This window comes from Cimex lectularius, unplaced genomic scaffold (assembly GCF_000648675.2).
Source record: "Cimex lectularius strain Harlan isolate CLEC.00 unplaced genomic scaffold, Clec_2.1 scaffold9, whole genome shotgun sequence".
Lineage (NCBI taxonomy): Eukaryota > Metazoa > Arthropoda > Insecta > Hemiptera > Cimicidae > Cimex > Cimex lectularius.
In genome coordinates this window covers 1,283,892-1,306,941 of record NW_019392733.1, presented here as the reverse complement: position 1 = coordinate 1,306,941, position 23,050 = coordinate 1,283,892, and the positions used below count along the sequence as shown (strand labels likewise).

Below are 23,050 nucleotides of genomic sequence, written 5' to 3'. Positions count from 1 at the left end.
ATATTATAGAACAACTATTATGAAAATGTTCTCCAATCGCATTCAAGATCTCAGCAGACAGCTGCAACGTACTTTAGGTATTCATTAATGGAATTACTTCAGAAAATGGTGATAGGTTCCCCTCAGTTTGTACGCTGCATAAAGCCAAATGATAGAAGGTTACCGCATGTCTTCGATTCAGCAAGAGTTAATCAGCAATTGCGATACATTGGAGTTATGGAAACGATTAGGATACGTCAACAAGGATTTTCTCATCGAATCAGTTTTAATGATTTATTAAACAGGTGATTTACTCACGCTTATATCTTTCCCTGATGAATTTGTAAAATAATAATATGTATTGTTTCAGTTATGGTTTTCTAGCATTTAGATACAACGAACATGTTCTACCTACCAAAGATCACTGCAGGCTATTGCTCTTACGATTGAAGATGAACGGGTGGGCTGTTGGAAAGACGAAAGTTTTTCTCAAATATTTTCATGTTGAATACCTCACCAAACTTTATGAAGATAAGGTCGTTACAAAAACATTACATTTCCACAAAATATTTGTGACAAAAATTCACCATTTTTTAAAATTTCAGATACGAAAAATTATTATTATTCAGAGTTGCATTCGAGGGTGGTTAGCGAGGCAGAGGTGTCATAAACTGAGGAGACAATTGATGTATAGTGCAGTCACTCTGCAGCGTTACATACGAGGATGGTTGGCAAGAAAGAGCACTACAAAATCAAATGGGAAACAGAAAGTGAACAATGAATTCAAATACATGATCAGGCAACAACAGCCGACAAAACAGCAAACTGATAACGAAGAAGAACTTTCAACGCCTTGGGGAAATGTCAAAATGAGAAGAATCAATCACCTGAAAAATGATGTTTATTGTAAGTATTGTATCAATTGAGAAAGTAACTTCACCAAATCACACTTTGACCACTTTTACAGTTTGTCCATATTGTATGTTTTATTTTTATGAGTCGATTGTTTTCAGCGGAAAGAGATGTCAACTTAAATCATAAACAGGTTGTCACAAAAAGTAGAAAACCTCAATGTCTTCAAGTGTGTAATTAATTATATATATTGAAATTAAATTTTACATAAACAAGGCTTTTTTCAATTGTTCAATTTCTATTTCAGAAAGCGGTTGTTGGACCTTTAAAAAATGATTCAAATAAGCAACATGAACTTAATGCTTTATGTAACGATGTAAGCCCTATCCTTTAGTGCTATTAATATGTTTAATAAATTTAAATAATTTTTAAGATCTCTGCCCAGCTTTTACCACTCTTGACAATTTTGTTATTGTCATTAAGAACATTGGCTTCAAAATATAATTATATAATTGATATTAAACAATTAATTTATTAGCTTATTAGTTCTTGAGTCTTAAGAGAGAAAAAGGACAACAATTTAAACTAATATTCTCTACAATGTATATTAATTACATTCATACGATGTTTATTTTCAGATCCATTCAAAAAATAAGCAGGTACAAAATTATGTTCGCCAGAATGCATCTGAAGTTCATCTAAGGCAAATCAGCAATGACGTATTAAACAATGAGGTATAAAAATGCTTTTTACAATATAATTTCATACATATGAGTAATATTGGTCAGAAAAGTATATGGTAAATGAAGATAAAATAGAGCTGAAATGCATATAAATCAAACTTCTCTATAACGGACACTCTTAGGAATGAAATATTGTCTGCTTTTGAGATACGATTGAAAAAAATGTTTAGTATTACAAGATATTGACACATTTGAAACACCAAGGATTTTTATCCTTTTCGATAACTAAGGGTTTTTCAAATTCACCGAGCATACTTTTGCATAAGTGCGAAATTAAACCTTCTTTTGAAATGTTTCCTCTTTGACAACGCTCATTTTTTAATGGCATAGTTTTATCTGGAAATGCTTTAAAAAATAAGGCTGTCTCATCACAATTAAATTTTTTTATTCAAAATCGGCGCAATCTTTTTTCCATCCAGTTTTGTACAACTTGGCCCTTCGCTCCATTAATAGTCTTAAAAGAAATCTTATGCTGTGTTCTAAATTTGTCTAACCAACCTGAAGATTGTGTAAAATTTATTTGCCCTAAATACTAATTAGGCTTTTTCTTGGAGAAGTAGACCAGATAGTGGTATTTTGCAAGCCCGACCTCGGCAAACTCATTCAAATATGTCCAGGCTGAACCAGATGTTTTAATGGAAAAAAATCCGCGGGATTAGTCATTTCTGTGTTAGCAAAATTTATCTAAAATTTCTTTTTTATTCTATAGAATTTTATTTGAGTGGGTCTTTCCAATAGAAGTCTTCACAGCCAAGTCTCGCACACTTAGTTTTTCACTTTCAATCACTTTAATTATATTAATTTTTTTCTTCAAGTGTTGAACGCACTAAAGAAGTATTTAAACATGTTTGCAAAGTGGCATAATAAAAATCTACAAATATTGGAAGGTAAAAAAGGCGTTTCTCAGATAACGGATAATTTTCTGGAAGCTGCCGTCTGCTTTTGCTATAGTTTTAGAGTCAGATTATAGAAGAAAAGGCTGTCCTCTTTATTATTGAGAGTATTCACTTTATAGATTTTAATGTGGAGAAACTAATGGAAAAACACTGGGAAATCAGAATTGGCCCATTCAAGGGAGGTGATCAATAATGATAAAGTTTCAATTGCTTACCATGAGAAGGCACATCTTTAAAATTATAATTTAATTTTTCATATGATTTATTTTACTGTTATAATCTTTAATTTCGAATGTTTAATTGCACTAACAGTAACACATCAATAATTTATTCTTATAGGTGGAGCAATCATCGAAATCGGTTTCACCTTCTTCTTTCAGCTCATCTTCTGACAAAGAGAAAGTTTCCGGATCATGGAGGTAATTTCAATAACTTATTTTATTTTCCTTATCAGTATAATAAAATTCGCGAATGGGTGTCTGTCTCATAATGGTTCTGTGTTTGAATCCAGGCCTAGCCTTTGGGATTTGTAAAAAGTGTTGTAAAGCATTTCCAACCCCTTATCCACAGCATCCGATAGATAGTTAAGCATTAGGACCTCCTCCATGACAGATATTACTTAACTTATTTCTATTAGGTCATCAAATACAATTGACAATTGACTGGACCCCTGGAGATTAAAAAAGCAATAAACTTTATGACCTACTTTCGTTTGTTCACTTTAATTATAAATTTTTAGTAGTTTCACTTTATTTTATTTATAAAGATGGTAATTTAATTAGAAATTACTGCCTATGTTAAAATATAAATTAGAATGAAACTAAAAACTAGGAATCTTTGAATCTTCTGTTCCAAAATTGATAATGCCATAGTAAAATGCAAATTTGACATACACATCACATTGAGTTGCTAAAATATGTTTCCTTTTATATTTTTTATGATTAATAATTGATTGTTTTTTTGTAAATTTTGTATTTTTGTTTAATGCATGGCAATAGAAGGTGTCTTGCTCAGGTATTAATGAGTACAACTTATATTTAATGATTTAGTACACATTAATGAATATTTTCATATTATCTCATCGCTGTGCTTCTAATTAGTATAAACTAATTGTTTAAGGTACCGGAATAAATACATTAAACCTGAGCTTCAGATAAACGATGACAATGAAGGTCCGTATAACTTCCGTAAACTTCTACGGCCAACTGAACATCCACCGACAGAATCATTAAGAAAACATCTCGGAGCAAGGTGCAGACCAGTGAATCTAAAAGCAATGTAGTATATGAACATATTTAAAACTTTTGTCTCTCCTTTTTTTCCCCACCTTTAGAAGTTAATAACAAACAAAATCTATTGTTTATCATTTAACCATATTGTCTACCATTTTCATTACCACTTTTACCTCTTTTAGGGAAAAAATGCCACCGTCAGAATTTAATGTTTTAGAAGGAAAAAATGTAGTTTACCACTATCCATGTTTATTGTAGTTACTAAAATGTTATCATTTGTGTGAGTGACATCAACAAAATTGTACAAAGTTTTTTTGAGTGTGTTTAATTTGTCACCCGATTTTCAATTTTTAATTACATGTTAAAATGTGTATATTCTTGTACTTTTGTATTGTTAATAATTTGTTAATATTGTAATTAAATAAAATTGTTATGACAGCAGCAGTTGTCAAGTTTTAAATATACCCATACGCTTAAGGCTAGTGACCTTTGCGTTATTGTAAATATTTCATTTAGGATAGTAATTTAATCATGGAAACAAACATTTAAAAAATCCTTACCTTCCTCAAACCGCATCTGAGGAGTTTAGCCCCCTTCACACAACCAAAATTTTAGTAAATTGGCACAGTCCACCAGTATAGTCTCAGTGCTCTGACCCTCGAAATTTCACGATAAATTTTAAGATCATCTGCAAAAAGAAGAAAATTAACAGAAGAAATGGAGGAAGAAGTTAATAAATGAAAGAAATAATAGCAGTCCTATTTTAATAATGTACCACTAAGCAAGGTAGAGCATCTCCTGGGAAAATGTCTGTTATCTGCATGGATTCGCGCGAATCTCAGCGATCAGTAATAAATTGTCCATAAACCTATTGATCCAGGAAATACATGAAAAAGTAATCATACTGAAAGAAAAGAGCTCATTGAAGAGATAAAACAAGGGATGAAAAGAATCAGTTGGGATGGCCAACTTGCTGGATGACTAAGATAAAAAAGCTAAAATATAACAAATGCACAGTTAAATCATGGGCCATAGAGAATCTAAAACAAGAGATAGAATAGTACTGACCCGCCTGAGGTTTGACCACAACCAGTTAACCCATGGGCACCTCCTTATTGGCAAAGAAATATAAAGTGGTACCTACTAGTGGAAAAAGAGTCAGTGTGTGTGTGTGCGTGCGTGCGTGCGTGCGTGTGTGTGCGTGCGTGTGTGTGCGTGCGCGCGCGCATGTGTGTGGGGGTCTATGGCGGAATGTAGAGTATCACATAGACCTGTCGACCCATTAGTTAGTATCGTGTGACTAAATGGAGGGTGAAAGGTGAGTTACGTAGTCCATAGCATCTACCCAACCTTTACTTGCACGGCTCCAAAGATTCTACTCTGTATGAATGTATTTATTAGCGTGAATGATGGGAGGAATTCAAGTTATGAACAAACATTCTGCTGGCTTCCCAACTGTAGATTTGTAAATAATATATTGTATTTTTTATATTAGTTTTAGGGTTTAGGCTATTTTGTAATATTAAATTAGGAACATATCACCACATGTGGAAGGGTTGAATATAAAATGGCATCCCTTATACTAGTATTAAGTAAAAAACACATGATGGAAAATTATGTGAGGAGCCGACAATGACCTTAGCAGTTACGAATTATGTTATATCAGTTATGAATTACACAAGGACTTGTATCAATTAGAAGAAAAGAAGAATTGTATGCTAAACTTAAAAAACAACCTAAAAATAAGGTGTTAGAAACATATTTCAAAAAATACAAAAATTTATTGCAAAAACTAATAAAATTGACTAAAACATTTTACTATAAGGACAAAATCAACGAAAGTAATAATGGCATCAAATTATTATGGCAAACTATAAATGAAATATCTAACGACTCTAAGATTAAAAAATATGATAAAGAAATAAAAGAAATTATTTTATTATGTGGGAACTGGACTAAATTTGTCACCTGAAATAGCAGAGTGTTATTTTCAATCAATACTTTGCCAATATTGGTAAACAAATTAATAAAAGATTTTTAAAAAAACATTTACTACACCATTAAATTATTTAAAAAAATTATATACATTAAAAACTCAATTTTCTTAACACCAGTAACAAAAACATAAATTCAAAAATATATTAACGAATTAAAGCCATCCAATACATTTTATGTTAGCAATGTGAACAACAAAATAATTGAAATGTATAGTTTATTCATAGTCAACCCCCTTGAATATATATTCAATCTGAGCATTAATCAAGGGGTTTATCCTACAATTTTCAAAAAATCATTAATTGTGCCGATTTTCAAAAGTGGTAATAAAAAATGTATTGAAAACTATCGACCTATCTCTTTAACGTTATCTCTTTCAAAGTTATTAGAAATGTGTCTGTACATAAGAATTAAAGGCTTCTTAGATCAGCAAAACTTTTTCGCAGAATACCAATTTGGTTTCACACATAAAAAAGTACTTCAGATGCAATATACTTTGTAATAAATAATATTTATGAAAAACTGGATAAAGCAAAAAAATTGATGGGAGTTTTTGTGAATATTAGCAAGGCTTCAACTAGCAAGATTCAGTAGACCATGAAATATTATTCAACAAACTTGATAAAAAAGACATAAGAGGTTTAGATTTAAAATTGATCAGAAGTTATTTTATGGATAGAATACAAATAGTTTAAATAAATACTACATTATCCCCCCAAAATTAAAACAAACCATGGTATTCCCCAGGGCACAGTCTGGGACCATTATTTTTTCTGATCTATATAAACGATATTTTTGACCTTGACGTAGACTGCACAATTACTGGATTCACTGATGACACCGTCTTACTAATTGAGGATGAAACAAATGAACAATTAATGATAAAAGCCTCTGGAAATAGAAATAAAATACAAAGCTGGTATCATACAAATAAACTTTTATTGAACACAGAAAAAACTAAATTAATTATATTTAGTATCCAAAACGAGAGCAATATAAATAATAATAATTTAATAGTACATAACGGCGATTGCATGTTTAAAAATTGCTCTAACTGCTTTGAAATTAAACAAGTTTGTTCAATTAAATATTTAGGATTAATCATAGACAAAATCCTAAGATGTGAAGAGCATATAACATCTATAATAAAAAGAATCCGATCATTATTTTATAAATTTCGATTATTATGAGATATAATTGATATAAATACCATAAAACGAGTTTATCTAGCACTTGTGCAGTCGATTTTCTCTTATGGTATGGTAGCTTGAAGTAATGCAAATTTATCTACTAAAAGACGATTACTTATAACAATTAATACAATAATTAAAATAATTTTTAAAAACCTTTTTTTACTTACCACCATTCTTTTGTATAAAGAGTTTTAAAGTTCATAATTTCAATCAGATATATTTATTAAATTTACTTATTTAATTGTATAAATATTGGAATAATAAATTATCAATCGCCCACAACTTCTCCACTAGAACCAAAATTGATTTCTCCATCAGCCTACAAAGATATAGAATAACCTTTTGCAAGAAAAACCCATTTAATATTGCTATTGAATTCTGTTATACCAACAAAATTAATATAAATAGTTTTGCTGACCAAAAATCATTCAAAAAACATATTATAAATAATATTTTATGCAACAATAAGAACTTTAAATAATAATATGTAGTTAAATGTACTAAAATCATTTAAAAAAAATATAAATAATATTTGTGTAACAATTTGAACTTTAAATAACAATATGTAGTTCACTGTGTTGTTATTTTGAAAGAATGACTGATCATCTCAACCCAGCACAAGCCATTAAGCTTTTGGGTGAATGCCATTGTTATATAATACAAATCTATTGTTTATAATATAATGTTGTATAAATACCATATCTGTAAAATTGTAAATTTTGTTAATTGGCCAAAAAAAAGTAAAGGTCCAAAAATAGAGCCTTGAGGCACACCGCTGGGATTAAGATTAGAGGAAATAGCATTTGAAGCTTTTTTAACTCTGGTTTTTTTTTTTTTTTTTTTTTTTTCAAAGAAATAGTGGGAAGATAAGATTAGTGATAGAAGAAGAAAAACCAAAAATTGTATATTGTTAAAGAACTTGTACTTTGGAAATAACATATTTTTATCTTTTATATATATATTTTTTTTATCTTTCTCTGTTACCCCTCAATATATAATGTAAAAGTATCCGTGCATAAATAAATGGGAAAAAAAGAAAATTAACAGAATGGAAGACCCCCTTCCCACATAGGGAACAATTTTCACAAAGTAGCAACTTTAAGTTCATAAACTTTAATCAATAATAAAATTAAATAAATGTGGAAGAATTTAATTCAGGTTTAGGAGTATTGACAAAACAAGGGGGAAAACATCATTTTTAGCCAGTTAATCAGGAATGACTGGAACTTCTGAGGGGAAAACTGTTGGGTAGGTTGTGCACTTGTTAGGCCTGCCGCCTGTGTACCGCGCCTTGTCACAGTCTTAGGACTTCCGACTTGCTGCAACTTTGTCTTATATGTGAGAGACAACCCGCGGATTTGTCTTAGTTTCTTTTTATTTCAGTTGATCCAGTGGAAAGGAAAGAAAACCTCGAGGTGAGGGAAAATTAGTTTAAAAGATTTTAAACGGCTTCGTTGCCAGGGAAATGCAGTCACTTTTTTAAACATGAGAATTTCTTTTTTAGACCGAAATGGAACCGTCATCGTCGTCTGAGACAAAGCGAACAATCTTGGAATTGAGAGAAAAAAGGGATTCCCTTGAAAAAGTGATGAAAGAAATGAGCGAAATACTTGCCGAGGTATTTTATAAATTAATAATAAACATAAATAAAAAATTAATAAGAGAAACCTTTATAAAGTAGGCAACCAATTCAACAATGAAAACCATAAAAAATGGTAAATTCCCTAACCAATCTATTAGGTCAAACATCAATTTTTCTGTTTATAAAGATGTCATTAAATTTTAATTGATTCTTAGTTGTGTTTAAACTGATGAAAACGATATAAAACGATCAAACAACTGGCTCATAACCCTGCAGACCCCAAGAAGCCACAACCTCGAGACAATGTGACAAACAGTACATTTACATTGAAAAAACAATCTTGCCCTCCACTGTATGCTCATAAAAACCAGTAGATAGGCCTATACCTAGATACCAGACTCCATTCAAGTCAAATAAATACTCAGGACTATACTTAGACAGGAGGCTGACTTAAAAGACTTTAAGGCTTAAAACTGAACAGACTCCAATACAATATTGTGACCACTTTAAGCTGAAGGGTTTCTGCCTAGCTGTCCTATAACCAGCACGTTGATCTTTTAATCACTCGTTCACAAACAATTTGTCAAATTTCTTTGACTAATCTCACTATCCACAACCTGAACTCTTGTCAACAAACTGATCCGTTCCAGATTAATAATAAAATAAATTAAAAATTACCAAGAGAAACCTTAATAAAGTAGGCATCCAATTCAACAATGAAAACCATAAAAAATGGAAATGACCATAGAAATGACGCTTTTAACAGTCCAAAACAGATAGGCAGACCAGGATGATAAGAAATGGTCAAACTATAATTTTAATATTTTACTTTTTTTTATTAAGCGGGCGCTGAGGTGGTTAACACTTGGTGATAATAGAACATTGAGCATACTCGCTTAATTACTGTGCATGTAGGGGGGGGGGAGTTAGGTTTAAAAATAGTATTAAGTAATATTTATTTCCACACTGGGCCATCTTTAAATTGTAACCAACCAACAGTCAAACAAGGCAAATCAGCTTATTTAAAAGAGGACTTACCCCAAACGATGCTCGCCAACACCAGCTTCCACATCCTTTAGTAAATTCTATAATGATCTACCTGCAGCTTTTTCTAGTTCACTGAATAAATTTTTAAGAATGGTTGCCTTTAAGCTGGGAATAAACCTTTCCTATTATAACCAGTTTCACTCAAAGTTAAACTTAATCCCATTAAAAACACCAGATTACACTTCAACTCATTATCTCTTTTTACAGTTATTTATTCATACATTGACTGTCCTCAACTTCTAAGCAATATTAACTTCACCACTCCTTATCAGCTTAGACAGCATAGGACCTTCTTTACTAATTATAGCCACAATACTATGGCAAAAACTCACTTCCAGTCAGAATAATGTGCACTGCACATGAAAACCCTCACATATAATTATTTAATTCCTCTATTAAAATTTTTCTGAACCAACTTCACAATTTGCTAAACAAATCTTGACCACTAGACAGGAATATTCATTGTATTTACATTTTAAAAAAATTGCCTTTATCTTCTATGCACATGAATATTATTGTAAATAACACCATACTATGTGTAATTACTTGTAATACATTTATATAATTTTGGAAAACTAGTATATTTTACTAAATATTTACATATATAGATTGCAACCTGACTCTTTTTTTAATTTTTCCATTTATGTAATTTTGAACAATGATAGGGGAGGGGATAAGGGTTAGGGATAAAAGAGGCTGACACCAAGGCCTTCTGCACCTTGACCTGAGTAGATCTATTGTGTTCCCTTGTTTTTATAACTCACTGGACAGCTTCAGGTTGTTAATCAGCCTCCACAGCTTTGCCAGCGGGTCCTTAGTGTTGGATCTTGCTTGTGGTTTTTCTTGTCCTAGTTGCAAGAACCTGCACGAACATAGACCTTTACAGAAACATAGAATGTGTTCTGCGGTCTCCTCCTCTTCATGACAGTATCTGCACAGTGTTTCTTCTGTCTGTGTACTCCTATCCCGTGTTCGTGCCTTGTTAGGTGGCAGGGCCCTGTCAGGAGTCCAACCAGAATCCTGGTTCGGTCGCAGTTGCCTTCCAGTAATTCTTTTGTAAGTTTTGCAGATGGTCCTTATATGAATCTCTTCGCTTGCCTCATATAACTGTGGTATTGTTCCACCAGGTTTTGGACTCATTAAGGATCCATTTTAAAATGTATCCTCTTTTGTGGCAGGCTGCTAAGCCACAGTAGAGTTCAGGACCCAGAGTCTATGTGCCTCCTCTTTGGCCAACATGACAAACTTTTCGTTGCCTCTATGCCCCACATGCCCAGGGACCCATGCCAGGGTCAGGTCATTAATATCGCTGACTTCCTCCAGGGCCTCTATGCAGGTTCAAACACTCTTTGCCTTCACCTCGCATGAGGGCAGGATCTTTAGTGCTGCCTGACTGTCAGAGAAGATGGCTATCTTCCGGAAATGTATTCCTAGCCTTTTTATTTACCTTGGTTTACCGTCAGTTTGGTCCTTTGGTTTATCCTAAAAATTCCAGCTCCCTTGCCCTTGTTGGTTTTGGAGCCGTCAGTGTACCAGTAGTCGTGTACAAAGATAGTATCCATATATAAATAAATCCTTGACAGTCGACGCTATTCGATATACAAGGGTTGGTCATGACCTGGACAGCTGCGCAATAACTCGTAATTCTCATTAGTTTGCAGTAAGTAGCCTATTAGTCCTATGTCGATAGACTTGCGGCCTGCCATGTTTCTATTTGATCCAGGCTTGTGGGAAATGTCTATTTTCCCCCTATTGGGTGGGCGATCTGTCAGATTTATGACCTTATTTCCAACATATTTTTAAAATTCCTTACTATTTTTATCTTACGTTAACAACTATTCCTAACTTATGCTAAGATGGGGATCGGCTTACAATTCCTTCATTTGTTATTAAAGTATGTTTTAATTTATTTCAGCAAAATGTAGGAATGGAAGACCCTCTTGTAGATACAGAAGGCTATCCACGTGCAGACATTGACGTTTATAACGTAAGGAAAGCCCGCCGAACTATCATAAGTAAGCACTCCATTCATTTAATTATTAATTTGAAATTAAAATATTTTAATTTTAAAAAGTAACTATTTATGTAATAATGTTCATTTGTTATAATCAATGTAAGTAGACAAATGTTGGGCCTCTGCCACTCAAAACCTATGTCAAATTTAAAGTAGTAAATTTTGAAGATAAATAGTTTCCCCCATATGCAAGTAAGCAAAGCAGGTTTTCTTCCTTTCCCCTGCAAAAGTAGCAAGAATCTTCCTTAAAAAATACCCCCACATCCTAAATTCGTTATTTTCCAGTCAGTATACTCCATATCCAATGGTATACTGAGATCATTCTTTTCCAGTTTAGCTAGTTATAAGAGATTTTCTCCATTTAACTTCTTTTTTACAGTGACAAGAAATGATCTTATTCATATTAATGAAAGGCTCAAGGAGTTATTAGAAAAACTGATGCCATCATACCCAGACGGTGAGCGTGATTGGGGTGTTTATCCTCCAGTGAAGACAGACGAGTGTTCAAAACAGTTGGCAGTTATTAAAGACGTGCAAAAAGGATCACCAGTTGAACTAAGCGTAACAAACTTTTATGATTTTCTTTTTATTTGTTACTTATCACTAATATTTTTCAGGGCTTAATGGAAGGAGACATTATAATGCAATTTGGCACAGTGACATCGCTTAATTTCAAGTCAATTGAAGATATAGCACAAGAAGTCAATACAAATATTGATTTATATATAAAAGTGCTTGTTATGAGAGGCAACAATTTAAAACGAGTCAATGTAAGACCAAAAATATGGACGGGAAAGGGGTTGTTGGGTTGTAAAATTGTTCCATATTCATAATCTAATCTGTAAGGAATGTCAAATTAATCTAATTTGTAAGGAAGGTCAAATCAATAACTGTGATCTATAACTAAATAAAGGCAAATTTCTAAAATAAAGTTGTGTTTATTGTATGTTTGAATATTTTTTGGTGAAAGGATTAATGACTTAGAGATATGATTCTGTGTAATAATCATTTCGCCGTGTTTAATATTGTGTGTATGGGGCAGTGTGAAGTATAATTGAGGTAGCGATCAGTGTTCATTGGTTTTTGATACCAATCAGTAATTAGTGTGCCATCTGTTTGTCTTATTACGAGTGTGTCTAAGAATGGTATTTTGTTTTCTGTTTCGACTTTATGTGTGAATTGTAAGCGAGGATGAACGTTGGTAAATGCGTTTAATGTTGTTTATATTTGATCTGAGGGTACTGATGTTAGAATGTCAATGTATTTGATGAGAAAGGGTAAAATGAAAGGTAGTTGTGTCATCACTATATCTACTAGTATAGGGACTAGATTGCTGCCCATGGCTCTGCTATTTTTCCCAATTAATATATGTTTTGTAATTTACCCAGGCCCTGAAGATGATCCAAATTAAGGTCGGCAAAGAAAATAAAAAAGGTGTTTTTTACTACCTCATTCTTGACTGCTCCACACGACTTCAACAAATTATGAAACAACAGGTTGCACACAGTGTTGCTTCTGTTTATCCACTGGTACGGTTTCCTCAAGGCCCTGTGTTAGGACCTGTTGTATTATTGATTTATATAAATGACATTTTGGTAATTAGAATAAAAAGTGCATTGACAGTTTAATCCCCAAGCCCAAAATATGAATAATCTTTAGGGAAGTACCCCTCAGTTACATTGACAAAAAATACTCATAAGGTCGGATACCCAAGTAACATGTAACAATATTACATCCAAAATCAAAATAGACGGTGAATGCATCCAAAACCTGGGAAACAACTATCTTGGGTACTAAGACACAAAGGAATTTTGGGAACTGAAAAGGAAGACAAGAGGATCTGCAAGATCACACATAGACCTTAAACCTATACCGTAGGGTATACAATGAGGAAGAAGAAACTGCCACCCACATCTTCGATGCGAACCAACTACTCAATGCAGCAATGACCTGGGATTCAAAGAAAACCCAGGAAATTGTAGCAACAGCAGTCAATGACCTAGTATTTCTTAAGACAAAGATCGATGCAGGTGCAGGTCAATTGCATTAAACACTAGGAAAAGTACAGCCAGAAAGCTTGGGGACGTAAAACCCCTACTTCTAAATTCTTCATCATCCTATTATTATTTTTTTATAGATGATCTTTAGCTCGTGATTCGGGTAGTAAGTGGATACTCTTATCAAGGCTTTCCTATCCCCCTTCAAAGAAATTGTGTCCTTGTGAGGTATTGTGAATAATATCTGTTGACCTTAATAAGCCAAATGTCAGGGTTTTTCTGAAGGGGTAGGTTGAGCACAAAAGAGGGTACATTGAACAAAAATCCTCATAAGAACGGATAGCCAAGTAGCTATTAAAGCATTAGCACACAAAAAATCACATCAAAAACCTAGGCAACACAACTATTTTAGGTACCAGGATACAAAGAAAATTTAGGTAATGAAAAGGCAGGCAAACTGGCCAGAGAATGATATGCAAGATCATGCATAGACGCTGAAACTATTCTTGAAATAACCATATGAACCAACCACTCAATGCAGCCATAACTGCCTTTCAAAGAAAACCCAAGAAATTGTAGCAACAGCAGTCAATGACCTAGTAATTCTTAAGAGAAGGATCGATGCAGGTGCAGGTCAATTGCACCGAACATTAGGAAAAGTATAGCCAGAAAGCTTGGGAAACAAAAACCCCAACTTCAAAGTATATTCATAATCATCCTATTATATTTTTCTTGTTTTAGACTATCTTTAGCTCTTAATTCGAGTAGTGCAGTAGTAGATACTCTTATCACATCTTTCCTATCCCCCTCCAAAGAAATTGTGTCCTTGTGAGGTATGTGAACAATATCACGTAACCTTAATAAGCCAAAAGTTAGGGTTTTTCTGAAGCTGAAAATGGTTCGTTAAGGTTATAACGAATACTTGAGTGTTTTATTAAATTCCTGTTTTCCCTCAATAATCACCTCAAACGGTAGCAAAGTTTAACGCTTTGGTCACTGCTTAATTCTTTACGAAGTACCGAGCTTTGTTTTGTAATGCTGGTCAAATTGTAAACTTTTCAACACGTCGACTCCGTCGAAAAACCGCTGAGATTTTTTTTATCAGATTCCCCTGGAAGTTCTATTTTATAAAAAGTCACTTACTATCAAGAACTCACTTTTTAGCAATGCTAAAAAATTACTAAAAATGTTAGTAATGTAAATGTGAGGAAGACGTGAACGATCAGTATTGACCCCTTGTCTTTTACTACTTCTTTCTTTTTCTCTTTCTTTACTTTCAGATTGAAAATTTCATATTATACATTATTTCTGCCAGTGTATAAAGTCTCTTGATGAGCCTTGATGTAAAATGCTATGTAAAAATAAGATTCTTTGAATCAACTTTATACCTATATATCTGGGAATGTTAAAACATGTTAGCTGTATAATGAAAACTTCAACTTCTTCTTGTTCGAGCTATGATTATCCTAGGGAGTGAATCACCTCGTCTGTAACCGTTGACGAAGTCCCCAACCACCCCAGGCCGGAAATAAGCAGAAGCCCTACTTAGTTACGATCATAACATGTCACGGTTGATGATAAATGAACCCATGCGCACTTTGTTTATAAGTCCCTCCACTGGCATAAAGGGCTCAAACGTGCACGGTCAACTATCGAGAATTTCACAGTTCAATTTATTTATAATATGAAGTAAGTTTTGGTCAAATTTTAAATTAAATTTCACAAGAATAATAAAAAAAAATAATAATTCTACAGGGGAAGCAAGGCAGACCAATTAAACACAGACATTGGGACATCAGTTTTGACCAAAATCTCTTCCTCGATGAAAGACGAATGTTTGGACAATTTAATGGTGACGAATCAAAGGGTGGAATTCCAAAGGTATGAAAATAAATGGAAAAATGCCATCAAAACAGACCGTCATTGGAGTAAAATGTGTTGGTTTCAGGAATGAAAAGCTAAAGCGATATTTTCAAAAAGCGAGTAGCATCCTTCAGTCGATTAAAAGCCAGCAGGAGGAAATGAATGATGCCGAACAGCTAAAGTCAGCCGGTAACTTTACAACTTAGCTTTGATTGAAATGCAGTTACAAAAGATGTCACATCTTAAATTTTACAAAAAAAAATCTTTGACTTAAAATGTCACCAAATTATGATTTTTTAGCCGTCCAAGCAGTTTAGAAACACGGATGATTTAAGTACGACATTTTTTGCCTGAGGGTGGTTTGGTCAGCTCGTCGTGTTTCAAAAAAATTCTTCGGTGACAGAACATCTAAAATGAAATAGAATACCGTAAACCTCATGGTTTTATCTCAACCCGTTCGTTGTTTTAGTCTTTATTTAAGAAAACACGTATCTTTACATAAAACCTGAATTTTCTTCTCTCTAACGTAACTTTTCTCAACTTGAGACCCCATTTTTAGACGTAACATCGAATTTCCTTTTAGATTAGTCCACTTTTGTTCTAAAAATTGCTAGTCTACTTACAAAATAACCGCACGACATTCATGAAATTTGCGAAATGGTAATTCTGTATCAACGTCTTTACATCGCGGCTCCTTACATTACATTTTTAAAAATGTCAAACTAGCTAAAAACTTCAACATTTTATGAACTTTCCAACAGATTATTCGAAACCTCGATTGTTTTGAATTATTGATGGGCCATTTCAGTTGGAAGTTGGGAAAGCGTGGTGCGGGACATATCCTGGAATTTAAACTCATGGCCCAAGTGTTGATCGGATTTTGATTCTGAAGAACAGTTTGTATCTTTATAAATTATTTCAGAATGTATTTGCTAATTATTAATTTACATGCCCGATTAAATCCAAACCTCGACGATACAACAAATTTTTTTTTTTAACCAATGTTTCAGATTTAATCTTGCTTCAACTAAGGCTGAGAAATATGGAGCATAAAATTAAACAGTTGCAAAGTAGTTTGAAAATAAAGTAAGTACAAGATGGAACAACAGTCTAACATAATTGCCGAAAATTGTTTACGTTTTTCATTATTTGAATTTGGAATGTACAGTTTATCATTTGATTTGTCACTTATATTAGGCTTTTTGTCCTTTCCATATTAATTTCTACTAGTCACTTTTTTCAGAATTACCCGTTTGGCTCAAGAGGAGCAAACGTTGCTTTCTTCCTTTCGTAATATTTGCAAGGAAATTGCTCTGGAAGAAATTGCAGATATTGACCTATTAACAGAGGTAAACATATTTTTATTTACTTGTTCCTTCTCGGGAAATTGATAAAACAAAGGTCTGTTCAATAACTAATGTAATAATAGAGCTTTTCCTCTACAAATTAATCTTTTTCCAGTCCAATTAACAGTTTTTCAATCATCATATTAACGCTTTTTAATTTAGGATTAACCCTATTTTATATTAAAATTAACCTTTTTAATTTCAGATTAACCTTTCCGCACAACATTAACCATTTTTCATCAAATTAACCCCTTTTAATTTCAGATTAAACTTTTCTGCATCAAATTAACTCTTTTTAATATCAGATTAACACTTTGTCGCACCAAATAGCCCTTTTTAATTTCAAATTAACTTTTTCTGCGTCAAATTAACCCTTTATAATTTCATATTAACCTTTTCCGCATCAAATTAACGCTTTTCAATTTCATATGAACCCTATTCCGCATTAAATTAACCATTTTTCATCAAATTAACCCTTTTTAATTTCGGATTAAACTTTTCCGCACCAAATTAACGCTTTTTAATATCAGATTAGCACTTTGTTGCACCAAATAACCCTTTTTAATTTCAAATGAACTTTTTTGCATCAAATTAAGCTTTTTTTAATTTCTAATGACACTTTATTTTATTATCAAATTGGCCATTTTAAACATAATATTAATCGTTTTTAACTACAATTTAATCCATTTTTTAAGCCAAGAAAACCTAGGAAATATGAAATGTAAGCATATAGAGTATAAAAATATTAAATATAAAATAATTTGTCTCTTAGAAGACCATGTTAAAATTAAAAATTATATAAAATAAAGTAGAAAAACAAATAATTTTTCTTTTAATTTGAATTTTTTAAAGATAAAATAATTGAGCTTTTAAAAACCGCAATTTCTCACATTTTTCAAATTAAAAGTAGAATCCTTTGTTTTTATATTTTATATTAAAATGTTTGTAATTTAAATTGTAATTAATTCGATTGGGTTAGATTTATTATTTATTAGAATGATTAGAGCAGCGGCGTATTTAGCCGACGGTTCGAATCCCGCTCGTGACACTGACTTTTTTATCTCAACCAATACCTTACTTAAAGATTAATTAATTGAAAAATATTGTAATTAATGTTCACACAGTTTTCAACATCCCAATTATTTTATATTTAAAAAACCTCAAATTAAAAGAAGTCTACTTTATTCTTATAAAATTCACTAGTTTTCGTGGTCCGCTTGACCAATTATTATTTTTCAATTAAGGTTTTTATTCTTATATTAATTTTGCATAATCTTTAATTTTAATTTTAATCAATTTTCAAGTTCCCATAGAGAAGTTGGCCGTGCTGATATTTCATGTCATCTCCAAAGTTTTTTAATGCTTTATAAAACGTTTTGAAATTAAAAGGGGTTAATGCAAGTTAAAAAGGGATAATTTGGTGCGAAAAAGAGTTAATTTCAAATTAAAAATGGTTTAATTCAACGAATATTTTATAATCTCTGCTAAAAATTTCATTTTGTACTTATATCGTCAGTACTAGTATGCCAATATTTCTCCAATATTTCTAGAATGGCATTGTCCATCATCTGACAGTTGAAGATAAGACACGTAACTAAAATATAAATCAATAATAAATTTATTCGCTGAAAAATGAACAAAATTTTCATGTTTCATGTCCATCCATAACGTGGAAAAAATGAAAATTTAATATGGCTTTTGTTACAGCAGGCCAGCGATCCACGGGCAAACGAAAACGGTGAGCTTTATCACTTTTTTTATCCTATCATTGTACATAGCCATTGTTAATTATTTGTCAATCCATTAGCCGTTTTGCCAGTGGCTATCCATAAAATTTCAGGATCGGAGACCAAAAGATGGACAGAAGGAGGAAACAACCACAAGATCATAGAACAGCTCGTCCAAGAAATTCAATCTTTCAAACAAGATGTACGATTATCTGCGAATAAAGTATAATTTCAAACTTTTGAGATTTTTTTTTTTTGTATCCTACAATTTAACAATAAAAGCGTGGTGTAAAATAGAAAATATAACAAATGAAAAAGAAAAGAAAAATGAGAAATTATTGTTTAAATTGTACCGTTGAGAAAAAAATTAACGGGTCCGTCCGGGATTTGAACCCGGGACCTCTCGCACCCTAAGCGAGAATCATACCCCTAGACCAACGGACCGGTTCGCCTCATTTTATTCTCCAAGAATCCAGAACTAATAGGACACACCTATCTCACCAGGTATATTACAACGGAAGCGTAAAATTAAATGTCATTTATACAATATACACCATTTTTAATTTTCAATTCCCCTGGTGAAAGAATTTATAAAGTTCGAACTTTGTACTATTTGATAAAGAATACATTAATTTATCTGACAATAATTAACTTTAATTTATGTTCATATTAAAGAAAAGTAATAAAAGGAAAAAATTAAAATAGATAAAGGTGCGGACAAAAAGTCCAAAGATAAACCACGTGCATTGCTTGAAATCTAGGTCATACGAAAGCCTCCAGTCTGAAGGAATAAGCACAGAAATCTGCAGATATCAAAAAGGCAGAACTGAGGGATTTTCAAATTTTTTTCTATTTTTCATTGTTATTCTTGTTATTAGAATTTTATATATTTCATGAGATGTTTTTGAAGGAATAAGCATAGAAATCTGGTGACATCAGACAAAACTTAGTCTCTCTCTCAGTCACTCACTCTCTCTCTCTTTCTCTCTCTCTCTCTCTCTCTCTCTCTCTCTCTCTCTCTCTCTCTCTTCACATTTAGCTTAAATTTTTTATTATTATATACATAAGATCCCCTAGAAGTGCATTTATGTAAGTTCAAATTGTAAAAATTGTTCATTTCTCGTTGAATGTAAGAAAGGTCAAATTGGCCACATCTACGAGATTTGTAAATCAAATTGTTTAACAAATCAAATCAAAATCTCACACACACACTTTTTCTCTTTCACACATGACAGTGAAAGAGGGAGAAAAAGAAAATGAGAGAGAGAGAGAGAGAGACTTGCAGAAGTCTTGCAATGTTTATGAATCTTCTAATCTCTCGTTTTTGTAATTTTTAATTTTTTTCCTTCGACACAAAAAATAAACAAGTGCATATGCTACATGACCTCACCTCGCTTAGCGACATGTGTTTCACCAAATTAAGTGTTCCAATTCGTGCTGTGGCTCTACAAGTAAAATATTACTTGCCCCAGAGGTATTAAAGGAACAATTTTATACTTACTCATTAGTATTTTTTTAAATGAAAATATTAATTGGTATAAATGTTATAATCAATGCCTCTAAATAATAATATATGATAGAAATAAGAATTAATAGTATTTTTAATTATTTATTTAATTTAATTTTTTATGGAAAAGACATCAAAATAATAATTTAATGTGTAGAGATTAGTGACCGTTAATTCCATTAAGCCCTGAAGATGATCTCAATAAAAGATCGAAACGTTGGCACGATAAAGAAAATGTTTTTCTGAAACCTACATCACACCCGACCGCATCTCACGATATCTGAATTAATAATAATTTAATTTATATAATTTTTTTTTTTATTTCAATGTTTTTACTTTACAATGCAATTATTGGAACATAAAATAAATTTCACTCATATAAAAATAAAAATATAATTAACAAGAAAATATTTTTTTTAAAACTAATAACCAACCATAAATGTAAAATGTAAAATACCTTTTGAAATAACAGCCTTTCTTCTTGGGTATTTATTTCTGTCCCATCATGCTCCATCCAGGTTGTGTTTTAATTTTTGATTAAATTCCCTATTAGTTACTTAAATTTAATTACATTTGCTCTAATTTTATTTTTTTACACCTTTTTATTTATTTACTATTTAATTAATCAATATTATATTACTACTAATTTATTATCATTTTTAATTTATTCTATTTTTTTGGAGCATCTCTTTCTAAGGCATGTTACATGTGTATAGTTTCCACACCGTTTACAAATGGGAGCACTCTCTTCGGAGAGACAACTTTCAGGTTAAAAAATACACATGTTGTTTTTTGTATTATACTGTATTTTCCGTAGTACATGAACAACTTTGTACCAATCAACATAAAATAACGGTTAAACATTGAAGTTAAAAACAATTAACAAAAGCCAAGATAAAAAATAACTGGCCCTATATATAAGCACTTTTTTTTCTCCTTGTGAAAAGTTGCAGACATTTTTTAACATTCAACTTGGGCTAAATTTTATCATAGAGAAAAGATGTTATTTTATAACAAATATTGTTGGGCAAGTTGTGTAATTTAGGGACGGCATTTTAGAAGAATTTGGGACGGACGAGAGCAGCTTGATCGAAGTCCGTTCAATGCTATTTTGCATCATAAAATCAATTATAATGTTTTACATCAAACAAACATGAACTGAGAAGTAAAAATTGTTTAAAACTCATATAACATCAATTGACTATTGTTGAAATAGTAATAAACGATTTTTTTAAATTTAAGTGAAAAATATTAAAACATTTTTTAATAAATAATTTGTCTAAAATGTACAAAACAAAACATAATATACAGACATAGTGAACTCTACAAGAATGAGACAACATAAATAAAATAACAAGGAATATTTTTATAAATTAGGATAAGTAACATTTTTTCTTTAAAGCATGCTGATGCATGTTTATTGCACTTTTTCTTAAAGGTGTACATTAAAAAGCCTACCCATTTTAACTATCTCAAAATCTTATATTACAATGCAACAGTGATTAAGTCCTTAAAAACAATTAATTTGACTACAACCAACATGTTAGTTTATGTAGGAAATAAAACGACAAATTATAATCAAATTAAATTACCAGTTGATTTAAATTATATCACCAATAACATTTTTAATAAATAATTCTAACTTCAATCCACCATGGTGTAATATTACAGTTTTTAGTAGGATTAAAAAATTGCTCTTAAGTAACAAATAGAGCACCCAGAAAAACAAACAAAAGTGTAAAAATAAATGCCTCGGCATTAAATAAAATAGGCATTTCATTTATGATTAACATTCAACATACATTTACATATGATTAAACCCACCAATATATAAATTGTAAATCTAATGAATAATCCAATATTTATTATGTCACAAGTATCAAATTGATTTTTTTTTTTTTTTCAATTTTTGATACTTTCTCCTTTCATTGGACATGACTGTTAACTTTGAGAGCTTTTGGAGAGTTAGAAACAAAGTACGTAAAACTTAAATAAATTATTCTAAATTATGATTTCTTGTTTACTGAAATTGGAAGGCATTTAAAAAATAAAATAAATAAATTAAGCCAATTTTAAAATTCCATTAACACCAGAGCCCAGAAATGAAAATATTAATAAAAATAAATAGAAACATTAGCCCATAATTATAAATATTTCAACTAGCTGTCAGTACAGTTTGATACACCGATACAGTCTTCCATTTATATATCAAAGTAATACTGTTAAAATTAAAAACGAAATCGCACCGATGCTATGTTAGTTTTGTTTTTGTTTTTGCAACATAACTAACACCTAGAAATATTTCCATGTCAAAATATTTTCCATTAATAAAATACGTTATTTGCTGATAGATTCTTTCTTGTACTTGAATGAATATTTCCAAGACTAACAAAACCTATATAATTTTTTTTCAAAAATTATCGACATTACAAGTGATTTAACGTTAACGAACAAATTTTAGCAAGCATGGACTATGATGAAAAAACATCCATTACATTTCTAGATCTATACCAATATTTAACACTTTTGTAGTTAAACTTAATTTCAAGTTTGAAAAATAGAAAGAAATTAGTGTGCAAATTATTTTAAAAAGAAAAGTCTTGTACCTACATGTCAAGCTATATAAAAGAAAACATTTGTAAATAAATTTTTAAAAAAGAAAACAGTATTCTCCTTTTTTCTAATTCAAACATCTGTTTAAATATAATCTAAAATTACAAGAGTCAAATTGGCTTGAGTTTAAATATGGAGCTAGCAGTAGCTGCGTTATTCAACAAGCCGATGAAAGAATCCATTACATGGATTTTCTTGAGTTGTTAAAACTTTCTTTAAAAATAATATAATTTATTTTTATAAGAAAAAAGAAAAAAAAATTTTGCAACTACAGTCACACTGATTGATGGTTAGAACAATTTAAGTACTATGAAATTAATCGTATAGTTAATTATATTACACAAACATAAAATTGATACTAGATTTTAAAAATTTAATTCCTATAATTTTTGATGTTTTTGTTTTATCTACACCAATAAAAAAATTGAGCTTATAAAACATTTTCAATAATGACTGTTCAAAAA

General features: G+C 31.3%; 3 protein-coding genes and 1 non-coding gene across 5 annotated transcripts in view; 3 read left to right on the top strand and 1 right to left on the bottom strand.

The window, feature by feature from the left end:
- Window positions 1-4,143, top strand: part of LOC106665391 (myosin-IIIb-like) — a 62,320-nt gene extending 58,177 nt beyond the window's left edge. For both annotated transcript variants that reach the window (XM_014391789.2, XM_014391790.2), the window contains 8 exons: window positions 10-284; window positions 350-515; window positions 585-885; window positions 993-1,060; window positions 1,139-1,207; window positions 1,470-1,565; window positions 2,810-2,889; window positions 3,590-4,143. In XM_014391789.2, the coding sequence (XP_014247275.1) occupies window positions 10-284; window positions 350-515; window positions 585-885; window positions 993-1,060; window positions 1,139-1,207; window positions 1,470-1,565; window positions 2,810-2,889; window positions 3,590-3,752 (1,218 nt within the window). In that variant the 3' untranslated portion in view covers window positions 3,753-4,143. The remainder of the gene's footprint in view (window positions 1-9; window positions 285-349; window positions 516-584; window positions 886-992; window positions 1,061-1,138; window positions 1,208-1,469; window positions 1,566-2,809; window positions 2,890-3,589) is intronic.
- A 4,017-nt stretch (window positions 4,144-8,160) lies between these two features.
- LOC106665332 (26S proteasome non-ATPase regulatory subunit 9) lies at window positions 8,161-12,464 on the top strand. Its single transcript, XM_014391670.2, has 5 exons — window positions 8,161-8,305; window positions 8,395-8,508; window positions 11,435-11,534; window positions 11,913-12,094; window positions 12,151-12,464. The coding sequence occupies exons 2-5, from the start codon at window positions 8,401-8,403 to the stop codon at window positions 12,364-12,366; spliced, it is 606 nt and encodes a 201-aa protein (XP_014247156.1). The 5' UTR covers window positions 8,161-8,305; window positions 8,395-8,400; the 3' UTR covers window positions 12,367-12,464.
- Window positions 12,465-12,956: 492 nt separating this feature from the next.
- LOC106665321 lies at window positions 12,957-18,695 on the top strand. The gene is made up of 7 exons (XM_014391656.2): window positions 12,957-15,219; window positions 15,286-15,411; window positions 15,479-15,582; window positions 16,404-16,479; window positions 16,637-16,742; window positions 18,447-18,477; window positions 18,547-18,695. The coding sequence occupies exons 1-7, from the start codon at window positions 15,215-15,217 to the stop codon at window positions 18,693-18,695; spliced, it is 597 nt and encodes a 198-aa protein (XP_014247142.1). The 5' UTR covers window positions 12,957-15,214.
- Window positions 18,696-18,838: 143 nt separating this feature from the next.
- Window positions 18,839-18,910, bottom strand: Trnap-agg. Its single transcript has one exon. It is a non-coding gene; the product is annotated as a tRNA-Pro (tRNA).
- Between the last annotated feature and the right edge of the window lie 4,140 nt (window positions 18,911-23,050).

Bases quoted from the DNA above. Each gene is read 5' to 3' on its own strand.
- LOC106665321 (XM_014391656.2), top strand. The intron at 16,480-16,636 runs GTAAGTACAAGA...CACTTTTTTCAG, and splicing joins CAAAGTAGTTTGAAAATAAA to AATTACCCGTTTGGCTCAAG. The intron at 18,478-18,546 runs GTGAGCTTTATC...TCAATCCATTAG, and splicing joins TCCACGGGCAAACGAAAACG to CCGTTTTGCCAGTGGCTATC.
- LOC106665332 (XM_014391670.2), top strand. From the start codon at position 8,401: ATGGAACCGTCATCGTCGTCTGAGACAAAGCGAACAATCTTGGAATTG. The intron at 8,509-11,434 runs GTATTTTATAAA...AATTTATTTCAG, and splicing joins TGAGCGAAATACTTGCCGAG to CAAAATGTAGGAATGGAAGA. The intron at 12,095-12,150 runs GTAACAAACTTT...AATATTTTTCAG, and splicing joins GATCACCAGTTGAACTAAGC to GGCTTAATGGAAGGAGACAT.